The 12,204-nt window shown below is 42.6% G+C and overlaps 1 protein-coding gene across 1 annotated transcript in view; it reads left to right on the top strand.

Annotated features, from left to right (window-relative positions):
• The window catches only part of MRNIP (MRN complex interacting protein), a 22,446-nt gene that overhangs the window by 5,743 nt on the left and 4,499 nt on the right, over positions 1 to 12,204 (top strand). The window contains exons 2-4 of the mRNA XM_004387184.2: positions 2,441 to 2,500; positions 8,243 to 8,331; positions 10,529 to 10,604. Coding sequence (XP_004387241.1) covers positions 2,441 to 2,500; positions 8,243 to 8,331; positions 10,529 to 10,604 — 225 coding nt within the window. The remainder of the gene's footprint in view (positions 1 to 2,440; positions 2,501 to 8,242; positions 8,332 to 10,528; positions 10,605 to 12,204) is intronic.

Genomic DNA, 12,204 nt, shown 5'->3' with positions numbered 1-12,204 from the left:
GGAAAAGGTTAGTGAAAATAGCAGCACAACTGGAAGAATGTAATCGATGTCACTGAATTGTACATGTAGAAACTTTTGAAATGGTGTAACTTTGGCTATGTATATTTTCACCAAAAGAAAGGTCCTCCAAGGTTGAGAAGGGAGAGTGTTGACATGTCGTCGGGTTGTTAACCAATGTCATAAAACAGTATGTATACTGACTATTTAATGAGAAACTATTCCGTAAACCTTCATCTAAAGTACAATTAAAAAAATAAAGAGATCTTTGCATCACATTTGCCCAAAAAAAAAATTACAGCCTAGGAAGCTCTATGGGGCGGGGCAGTTCTATCCTGTCCTGTAGGGTCTCTGTGAGTCAGAATTAACTCCACAACAACATTTTAAGGGCTCAGAAACTTTACTTCCTTTTTTTTTTGGGCTGTGTTCTAGGAATTGGATATAAATGGAAATCACATTTAAAAAAATTACACATACATAATCTAGTGTATGTTCTTGTGGTCATTTACAACTGTATGAAAAAGTGATTTGAAACCCAAAAAGAAAAAGTAAGTTAATTTAGTTGCAAGTCTCCTTTGCACCAGACAGTTTCACACATCTCACCTAATTTCAACAACTTATGAGTTAGGCATTATTCCCATTTTACAGGTATAAGAAAACTGAAATCCAGAGAAATCAAATGGTTTCTGCATCTAATAAATGGCAGAGCCAGGGGTGTGCAGTTGAAAAGATCCTCTTACACCATATTATCTCTCTCCAGCTCCCCAGAGATAGCCAGTTACCAGTTACTGTGTGTCTTTCCAATCCTCTTTTTTTAAATGCATTTCTTACTTGCAAATATACCCATAGAAAATACATAGCATTTATCTAGTTTTTTTAAGGTAGATGCTGAGGAGTACAAATGCTATGTCATAGAATATACCCACTTAAATTTTTAGTAGATGCTGCTTGTTCTTAGAGTCTCTTTGGGTAGTTCTCCCCCGAAACCTGATGGTATTTGTGTTAGGATCCCCTTGTCTAGGAGCTTCTCAGCACAGGGACCCCAGATCCAAAGAACACCGCTCCTGGCTCTTCTTGGTTGGTGGTAATGAGGGTCCTCTCCTCTCTGCTCACTTCTCCCTTTTATATCTCAAAAGAAATTGACTCAAGATACAACCTCATCCTGTAAATTGTGTCCTGCCTCATTAACAAAACTGCCTCTAATCCTGCCTTCATTAACATCATAAAACTTTAAAACTCGTTGCCTTCCAGTCGATTCTGGCTTGTAGTGACCCTATAGGACAGAGAAACACTGCCCCATAAGGTTTCCAAGGAGTAACTGGTGGATTTGAACTGCCAACCTTTTGGTTAGCAGCCATGCTCTTAACCACTGCGCCACCAGGGCTCCCATTATTGGTTAGGATTTATAACACATAGGATAATTACATCAGACTACAAAATGGAGGGCAACTACACAATACTGGGAATCATGCCCTAGCACAGTTGACACACATTTCAATTCAATCCATAAGAGGTATATTAATTATTTTTTTATCCAGCCACTGTATTAGATTATCTGACTGCTTTTAATAGTTTTTCATTTGATTCTCTTGGGTTTTCAGGTAAAAAGAAATCATATTATCTGTAAATAATGATAGTTCTTTTTCCTCCTTTCCAATTTTTATATCTCTTATTATTACTTCCTCTTTTCTAATTCCATTGGCTAGTATATCCAGAAAAAAATGGTTAATAATAAGGGAGGTCCTTGACTTGTTCTTGGAGCCCTGGTGACACAATAGTTAAGAGCTATGTCTGCTAACCAAAAGGTCAGCAGTTGGAATCCACCAGCTGCTCCTTGGAAACCCTATGGGGCAGTTCTCTGTCCTACAGGGTTGCTATGAGTCAGAATTGACTCCCTGGCAGCAGGTTTTTAGGTTGGCTTGTTCTTGGCTTTCATGAGAATGCTTGTAGTGATTCTCCTGCTTTAGAGCTGAGTTCAAGACATTTTATTGTGTTAAGGGTGAACCCATCTAGGTGAGTTTATCAAGAATCAAACTTATGTGTTAGGAATTTAATTAACTTTTTTTGTTTGTTTGTTTGTTCCAAATCACTTTTTCATAGGGTTGTAAATGACCATGAAAACATACACTGGATTATGTATAATATTTTTTAAATGTAACTGATTTCAATTTATCTTCAATTCCTAGAACATGTTCTAGAAATTAGTGGCCGAAATCTAACCTGATTTTGTTTCATACGTATAGCAAGTTTTCCCAGTGCCACGTATTAGTCTGTTCTTTCTCACTCTTAAAATGCCACCTTCGTAATACACCAAATTTTAATTTATGTGTCAGTTTGTTTCTGGACTCTTTCTTTTCCATTGATATCTTTTTTATTATTTCTGCCCCAGTTCCACCCTGTTTTAAATAATTAAATGAGCTGTATTTCTAAAATTTTATTGTAGGTGAAAAAGAGTCTCAAGTGGACATGCAAAGCTTGTGGTGAGAAGCAGTCCTTTTTGCGGGTGAGTTCTGAGAAACAGGGCGCCTAATACCCAGTGCAGACAGCAGGCGAGACCCAGTGCCGCAGAAGGTGTTTCTCATGGAGTCCCTGTATTCCACAAGTGGGTCATTTCTTCTTACACAAAGTTCACTAGACACGGAGCTCTTGCTGCCTAGGTTTCTGTTCCTTCGGAAAGTGAAATGACAGAGCAGAGTCTGAACAGGTGCCTTCATTTGTTTGTTCACTCAGCAAGTATGTGTTGAGTACTGTCTAGGAGCCTGGCACAGGGGAAACCTTGGCCGTGAAAGTTGTCGTTCTTGCCCTCACAGATCTGCTGTTACGGGAGGAGAAGAGAAACTAACACACATGCCTGCATGTATATAATTTAAAACCAGACTGAGCGCAATGAAGCAAACGTGCAGGGGGCTGTCAGAAGACAACGGGATCTGATCCATGGGGGGTAGGGAGAGGGTTGGTGGTGATGCGAGTGTGGGAGTGAGGTCAGGAGGCAGAGGCAGTCGGGAGGGACACAGGGAGTCTGCAGATTTGAGGAGCACGTTGTAAATGCTTTTCTTTGCCTGCTTTTCTCACCTCACCTCGTGGACATCTCTTCAAGCCCATCCATGCTCACCTCCCTGACATTCTCGATACCACAAACTGCCCCACGTCCTTTGCTTTATCAGACTGCTCAGTCACATGAGCCATCACTTGTGTCCTCTCCAAGTCATCTCATCATTGCCCTCGTCCTTCAGCCACAGTTGCTTTCTTTCTGACCTTGGAACAATCCAGATCTGCTCCCCCACGGGGCCTTTGTGCTTTTTGTTGGGGCTTTGCGTGGCTCTTCTCATTCTCCTAGTCGGATGTGGATTACTGAGTTTCTATGAACACTGTCCCTCTCTCTCAGTTAGACTAAGTTTCATGAGGGCAGAGGCATGGCCTGGTTTGTTTGCTGATGTATCCTTAGCAACTAGCACAGCGCCTGGCACATAGTAAGTGCTCAGTCATTATTTGTTGAATAAATAGTCATTCCCCCATTGGTGGCATTTAGTTTGTTTTTAGTTTTCACTGTTAGAAACAGCTCTGCAATGAAGCTTCTTATAAATACCTCTTTGTTCACGTAACCAGTTATTTCCTTAGGATAAATTCTCAAAAGTTAAATTGTTGTGTTAGAGAATAGCTTTCCATCAAGGTTCTTTTAGTTTCAAATAATAGAGAGAGGGGAAAAAAAACACTTGAGAATGGCATCAGCAAAGTAAAAATATGTACTGGCAGAGTACTGGGGCATGTTAGGGCATCCAAAGGAGGAACTTTGTCCCTGACCCCTTAGAGGACTGGCTTTAAGATCTGGGAAGGCACTACCTTTTCCCCCACCTGCCCCCCCCCCAATTTCTCCCTACGTTTTCTTCCTGTTTCTTCCCTTCTTTCCTTCCCTTCCTCTTTCTTCCCAGACAGTTCACAGTTACATGCTCTGCTCACAGTTCGTAAAATCTCATTTCAAACCAACTAGAATAGCTAAGTCCCACTTATGAACTCTTAGAAGAAGTGATCTGACTGACCCAGGCTGACTCAGTCTGCCTTGTGTCCAGTCCACTGGGGTGGGGTAGAAGCAAGGGCAGTCAGACATCAGTCAAAAGCATCACTGCTGAGGCCCGCCCTGAGATTGGGCCTCTAAAGACAGGGGACTGACTGATCAGGTAGGCAGGCACCCCACTTAGTGACTACTGCTTAGGGTGTGCATAGCTTTGATGTCAGTATGTCTTTCCAGATCTCCTTAAGGATGGCATCACCTTCCTCTCATTTCCCCCATCTGTGTGCAGCAGTATATGCCTTACGGTTGACTAGGCTGCAGTAACAAATACACAACAACACTATAGTGCCTAACCCAGCATTAGTTTTATCTCTTGCTCTTATAGTGGTCCTGGGAGGCTGTCCATACTTGGGGTGGTCATTTGGGGACCCAGGCTCCTGCAGTCTGGAGGTCCTGTTATCCCTGAGGCTTGTCTCCATCTGCTTCCGCCACTGAAGGGGCAAGAGCATGGAGGAGCATGCCTGAAGGGCTTCCAGGGGCTAGGCCTGGCCAGAGCTTACATTCCATTGGAAAGAACCTAGTCTCACGGCCACCCCTGACCACAAGGAAGCCTGGGAAATGTCGGCTAGTTGGTGCCCAAATCAGGGGAGAATGAGCCGTAGTGTCCAGCCAGCAGCCCTCTCCGTACAGGGGGAGCACCCCCAACACCAGGTGCCATCCTTGGCTGAGAGCCTTTGAGGGCTTGCCACTCACCTCTGCAGTCCCCTCCTCCCATTCCCACTTGAACTTGCTCCAAACAAGATTTCACTCCCCACCACTCCATTAAACATGCTCATGTCAAAGTCAGCAATCTCCCGGCTGCTAAAAACAGCAGCCAGTTCTCAGTCCTGAAGGGACTTGACTTATTGGAAACATTTGACACAGTTAACGCTTTCTTTACTTGGGCTTCTGGTCACCCTACCCTCCTGGTTTTCCTCCTATCCCCCAGCTATTGTTTCTTAATCCTCTTTGCTAGTTTAACCCCAATTGCTAAACATTAGAATGCCCTATAATTCCATCTGTAAACATCTTCTCTGTCTATACTCACTACCTTAGTTATCTGACGTAAGATCTTCTGACAACTCTAAATTTCTGTCTTGGATCCCAGACTTACCCCCTGAAATTGTGTACACTACCTCCCACCGGGCTCTCTACTTGGATGTGTAATCAGCATCTCTGACTTGGTATGTCCAAAACAGAAGCCCCTGAGCTAACCCCACACACCTGCTCTTCCCACAGTCTTCCCATCTCTTAAATGGCAAATCCATCTTTCTTGTTATTTGGGCTAAAAACCTTTAAGCCATCCTTGGCTCCTGTCATAGTTTGCTAGTGCTGTTGTTGTTGTTGTGTACCATTGAGTCAATTCTGACTCACAGCAACCCTATAGGACAGAATAAAACTGCCCCACAGGGTTTCCAAGGCTGTAATCTTTACAGAAGCAGAGACACACAACTTTCTCCTGCAGAGCAGCTGGTAAGTTCCAACCACCAACCTTTTAGTTAGCAGCTCTTAACCACTGTGCCACCAGGGCTCCTTCTTGCTAGTGCTGCCGTAACAGAAATATCACAAGTGGGTGGCTTTAAAAAACAAAAATTTATTGTCTGATAGTTGAGGATGCTAGAAGTCTGAATTCAAGGTGTGGCTCTAGGGAAAGATCCGTCTTTGTCTATTTCAGCTTCTGGTAGCCAGCAGTCCTTGGAGTTCCTGGGCTTGTAGATTTGTCTGCCTCCGTTGTCATCAGATAGCATCTGTCTTCCCCCGTTTGTGCTTGCTTGTCTCTGCTACTCTTTCTGTCACTCAGAAATGATTAGGTTCAGGACATCCCTATACCAAATAAGTTCACATCCATAGGTATAGGGGTCAGGACTCCAACACATATTTGGGGTGGGGGGGCACAATTCAGTCTGTAACAAGTCCTCTTCATCGAATCCATCAGCAGATTCAATCAGCTCTGCCTTTAAAATAGATCCAGAATAGGCCCACTGCTTACACCTCTACTGTTAACTACATGACTTGAGCCAGCCTCCTCCTGCCTTGGTGTTTGCAGCAGCCTCCTGGCCGGTCTCCCTGTTCCTGTCATATTGTCTCTCCTCCACACAGCAGTGGAGGGATCCTGTTAAACATCCACTGGATCATGTCACTCCCAGACTGACAGACTGAGCCTTCCAGGGCCTCCCATCTCAGAGCAGACAGGGCTGGTGACTTCATTTTTTGCAGAGCCCAGTGTAGAATGAAAATCTGGGGCCCCTTGTCAAAAAGCAGGAAAAAAGTGCTCCTAAAGGTGCAGAAATAGAGAGCTTTTTCCCTTCTTCTGTGGTCTCTGTCTCAACTTGTCATGGTGTTTTTTATTTGTTATTTAATGTCTTCCCAAGTAAAGAAAGGTTGGCAGTTTGAACCCATCCAGTGGCTTCATGGGAGAATGACCTGGCAATCTGCTCCCCTAAAGATTACAGCTTAGAAAATCCTAGGGGGGTAGTTCTACTGTGTCACGTGTCACGTGGGGTCGCTTTGAGTCACAATTGACTTGACAGCCCCTAACAACAAGTAAAGAAAACCTAACATTCTAAATTAATAGCATGAATTTTACCATTCATTTTTACATTGTGCATTGCCAGTTTTAAATGCAAATATAAGAGCATTTAATGCATATGTGGAATCATTGAAATTACCCAATTTGTATTTTGCAGCTCCTGCATGCATATGTATTTCATTCTTACCAGGAGAGGGGAAACACTGCACGAAACTAACTTACCTGCTCTTGTTTCACCTCTTGATACACACGCATTCCATCCACACTTTACCTTCGGTTTAAAGGAAAAGGAACTCGGGGTTGCCCTATCTTTCCCTTTCCTTCTGTCATCACTGTCCACATAAGTGGTTGGCTAATACAGGGAAGTAACACAAGTAAGGGTTCCACATCATTCATATTTCTCAGAATTCCATTGCCTTCTTTTGGCCTTCGAAGCAAGTTCTGGTTGAAGTGAAAACATAGCCTCTCGGGGCTATCAGCGCCCTCCACTTACTCACTCGTAGATATAATACACCTTATACTCTGGGCCTCACTAAACTCTTAGGCATTGAGAGCCCACTGGAATTCTGTTGCCCGTGGAACATCGATAATGTTGTCTGTGAACGGGGCGACAAATAACGGGGACATGCAGTTTGTGTGTGTGTGTTTCCTCTGCTCATAGTCACGTTCCCTTGGCCCATCAGACCCCACAAAATGCAAGTTCAAAGATAAAATTATTAAGAATTTCAAGACAGCAGAGCAGGTTGCACACCCATGACTCTGGCCCTGCCTCCAGTCGGGCCTCCACTCTCAAACTTCAGCTACTACCATTTTCCAGCCCAGGCCACTCAACTCCAGCTCTGCTGGCCTTCCCACTATGTTTCCAAAAGGCCAGGCTCAGGGTCTTTGCCCTCATTTCTTCTGCTGGGGCACTTTGCCCCCCACTAGCGACATGGCTTGCTGTCTCATGACTTTCTAGTTTTTGATCAAATGTCACCTTCTCAGTGATACATTCCTTGAACACCCTACATAAAATTGTACACGCTTTCCCCCACCCTACCCACCCCTTTCATTACCTTATACCTTTCTCAGTAGTGCTTATTCCCATCCGATAGGCTGTATGTTTTACTTCTTGTTTACTGTCTGTCTCCTCTCACTAGAATGTGAGCTCCATCAGAACAGTGATTTTTGTCCACTGCTGTAGTTTTTATGTCCAGTGACTTTGTCCAGTTCCTAGACCAGGGCCTAGTACATAATAAGTGCTTAGTAATATTTATTGAACAAATGAGTGACTGCTAAGTGAAAAATAGTATCTCATTTTATTTTATATTTCTTTGATTATCAGTAAGGAGTATCATCATGTTTATTGGCAATTTGTGTTACTTGTGAACTTCTTATTTGTGCTCATTAATGATTTTATGTAGGGCTTTGGGTTGAGTGTGGCTTTGATAAGTAGAGTTCAGGGTGCTAGTAGGATAGCCAGATAGACCTAAACTATTAGTTCCTGAGAGTGTTCATTTGTAAATCAGTCTAGAAATAGCAGTCATTAGGATTCCTGTGGTGTTTCAGGTGTCGTGGGGCCTTGCAGAGCACAGCTTTATCCTCCCTGAAGTGCATCTCTAACGGTTACTTCCCAGCATTCTTCCAACACTTTTCATGTATTTTTAATGTACTTTTTTGTCTCTCAGGATTACGGTGAGGGCTCTGGTGCTGACTGTAGACGCCATGTCCAAAAATTAAATCTGCTGCAGGGACAGATTTCAGAGATGTTACTCAGGTACAGTTGTTTGAGAGGGGTAAGGTTCTCTTGCCCTGTTTTCTTCTTGAGTGGATCCTGGAAGTATACAATGGAGAAATCTCTTAGATTTCCATGTCTTACAATATGGCAGATTAGATACCCTGAATAATCCTCCCACTGAAAATAACAAAAATACTGGGTACAATTTTTTTAATGCACTGATGAGCTGGTAAGAAAGTATGTAACCCTCAAAGGTGAAAATGAAGCAAGAGCCAAAATCCAGAGTGAGCACTTGAGCTGCTGGGGTAATTGAAGCCTGGTGTTCTGGAGCTTCCACGTGGATAACAGTGAGGGGTGCCGGAGACAAGAGACGAAGCCTAGGGCCCATTTAGTGTGGGAAGTCTAGTAGGAGCGCCCCCCCCAAAGCCAAGTCCCCGAAGGACTATACCCTCAGTGTACAAACAAACTAGAAATACACCCACCCACAGCAGGGAGCTCACCTGTCTCAACCTTGGCAGTGACTGGAGAGGGGAAAATATCTCTCCAAGACTTTGTAAGCAAAAGGGAGCTGTCACATGGTTTTTCAGCTTTTTGCAAGTCCTGTGTGAGAAGCCTTAAGCCAAGAATTTATTTTTAAATTGTCCTAGGTGGCAAATGCAAGGAGCCCTGGTGGCACAGTGGTTAAAATGCTCAACTACTAACTGAAAGGTCAGCAGTTCAAAACCACTAGCAGCTCCGCTGGCAAAAGATGTGGCAGTCTGCTTCTGTAAAGTTTTACAGCCTTGCAAACCCTACAGGGTCGCTGTGAGTCAGAATCAACTCGATAGCAGTGGGTTTGGTTTTTTTTGTAGGCAACAAATGCAGTTCCTCTATAGAACAACAAATCTTCTACACAGGCCTCAAAGTATCCCACAGATAAATTTCCAAGGAGCATAAGCTCAGTGTTAAAAATCATTAAACACTCAAAGAAACAAGTCAGTATGAGCAAAAGACAGCAAAAACAACAGACAGAAAAGTCAGACTGACATAGACTTCAGAATATATAATACTGTATGTTTAATATATTTAATGAAATAAAAGAAGGGGATGATAATATAAGGAGCAAGGGACTGGGAAAAATAGCCAATCAGATTTGAAAAAGAATCTATAAAAATGAAAAATGTAATCATTGAAATTAAAAATCCAATAGAAAAGTTAAACAGATTAAACACAGTTGAAGAGAGAATTAGTGAAATGGAAGGTAAATCTGAAGAAATTATTCACAATGCAGCACAGAAAGAAAAAGGAGGAAAATCTGAGGGGAAAGTTGAGAGACAGGGAGGATACAGAGAAGAGTTCCGGCAAGAGAGAATGGGGCAAAGGTAATATTTGAAGAGATAAGAACTGAAAGACATACTACTTTTTATAGATAAAGAAACTGAGGTAGTGGTGCCCACATATGGTGGAGTTTGGGGTTCTTATGCTTCCCTAGAAAGAGGGCCAGTTTGATCATGTGCTGTAACAGCCCTGTATGACATGGATGGATGTGGCCTTTGGTCCTAACCTCAGTCTTCACATCATAAATATTTCCACTGGCCCCCCAGCCCCACTCAAGACCATAGAGGCTCTGGCCCCTTGCTGTCTGCTGTATTTGGTCAAAGAGCCCTACTGTCGTCCCCTAGCAGGCCAGATGAATCACTGTGACAAATCAAGCTTAGTAACATTCCTTCTGCTCTCGGGTAGTGGTCGAGCAATTGTAAAGAGTCTTTTATGACCCTGTCTGATGGGGACATCTCCACCGTGGATGGCAGGAATGCTCAGCTGACATTACTCTCGGTGTACCAGGCCCAGAGCAATGTATGCCCACATATATTACCTCATTTCACGGTCACTCATGCAGTCTTATCACCATTGTGGATGAGGAAACTGAAATACAGGAGGGTTAAGTGGTGTGTCCAAAGTCATATACACGCAGCTAGTCACTGGCAAAGCGAGAATGCAAACTTTGGTCTCTGGCTAGAGAATCTTCATTTTCTGCTTGTGTTTATTTCCTATTGACATAGGGCTTTCCCAGCCTCAGTCCAAGGAAACAAACAGTTCCTCCGGCCCAGGCCTTCTCAACTGCTAGAAGATTATGGAATCACTTCAAAACAGCAGAATTCCTAAGATTCCCCAAAACAGTCTTGATAGCCATTATCAAGTTCTTCCATCTTTCCTGGTTGTTTTACAAAGAACATGTGTACAATCTTTCCCTAAGGTCTCTGGAAGAACCTGTAAATGCCAGTGAAGAAGAAAGTGCAGGTCATCAGCAGGCTGAAAACGTGAGTCTGCAGGTAAGCCAGAAGCATCTGTCTCAAGCCTAGGCTGGGAGTGAGTGGTTCTGTGTAACTTAAGGGGCTCCATTTATTTGCTCACTAGTCATTTGTTCAACAAACACTGATGCCATTGCATGACACGTACTTTTCTGGAAGCTACAGGGAACACAAAAATGAATAAGCCTGTCCCTCTTGTAAGGGTGGAGACAGGCATGAGTACAAACATTACAGTACTCTGTGAGGACTTTTTCTTCTGTCTGCTTGGAGAACTCCTCCTTCTGAACTTAGTTTGAACTTCACCTCCTTCGTGTTTCCTCCCCTTGGTTCCCACAGCACTGGGCATACCTCCGATAGGGGAGGGATGCTGTTGTGGAGTACCTGAATTTCCACTTTCCCTTTCTACCAGACTGTGAGCTTCCAGAGAGTGGGGATCACATCTGGTTGTTCTTTGTCCCCAGTGCCTAGTGAAAAGGCTGGCAGAGAAGTGCTCAAAGTACTTTTTTGCATCCTAAAGTTTTCACTTATATTATTCTCCTATGTTGCTTTGTAGTCTTCAGTGACCTTCGTTTTTAAAAAGTTCTACAGAATATTTCAATTAGTGGATGTGCCAATATTTATTCCCTTATTATGGGGTGTTTAGGTTGTTTCCAAATTTTTGCTATGATAAATAATATTTGCTCTTGTTTATAACACTTTGATTAGCATCTCTGTGCCTTTTTTCTTCTTTCATAATCACTGGGTCAGGGAGCATGGACGTTTTTTAGGTTCTCTGCATGGTTTCTGCTGAGTAGTCTGAGCTTATTCTTACTGACTCTCCTTTGTAGATGACTTTTCGTTTATCCCTAGCTGCTCTTAAAATTCTTTTTCTTTGGTTTTGGCAAGTTTGATTATATCTTGGTGACTTTCTTTTGGAATCTACCTTATGTGGGGTTCAATGAGCATGTTGGATAGGTATCTTCTCATCTTTCACGGTATCAGGTAAGTTTTCTGCCAACAAATCTTCAACAATTCTCTGTATTTTCTGTTATCCCCCCTGTTCTGGTACTCCAATCATTCGTAGGTTATTCCTCTAGATAGAGTCCCACATAATTCTTAGGGTTTCTTCATTTTTTTAAATCCTTTTATCTGATTTTTCCTCAAATAAGTTGGTATCAAGTGCTTTATCTTTAGTCTCACTAATTCTGACTTCTGTTGCCTCAATTCTGCTTCTATAATTTTCTATTGAGTTGTCTAATTCTGAAATTTTATTGTTAATCTTGTGGGTTTCTGATTGCTGTCTCTCTGTGGATTCTTACAGCCTGTTAAATGTCATTATGCTCTTCTCTAATCTTTTTAAGTTCCTCTATTGTGTGTTCTCCGTTTTACGTAATTTCCTTCCTGATCTCTTGAAAAGTTCTATATATTAATCTTTTGTATTCTGCCTCAGGTAATTCCAAGAAATTTTCTTCCTCCAGAAAATTTCTAGATTCTTTATTTTGGGAGCTTACTGAAGCCATCATGGTCTGCCTCTTTATGCAATTTGATGTTGACTGTTGTCTCTGAGCCATCAATAAGTTATTATATTTATTTATTTTATGTTTGCTTACTGTGTCCTAGCTTTCTGTTTTGTTTTGTTTTG

This window comes from Trichechus manatus, unplaced genomic scaffold (genome assembly GCF_000243295.1).
Source record: "Trichechus manatus latirostris isolate Lorelei unplaced genomic scaffold, TriManLat1.0 scaffold00181, whole genome shotgun sequence".
NCBI classification, from domain to species: Eukaryota; Metazoa; Chordata; class Mammalia; order Sirenia; family Trichechidae; genus Trichechus; species Trichechus manatus.
This window is presented reverse-complemented; position numbering and strand designations above follow the sequence as displayed.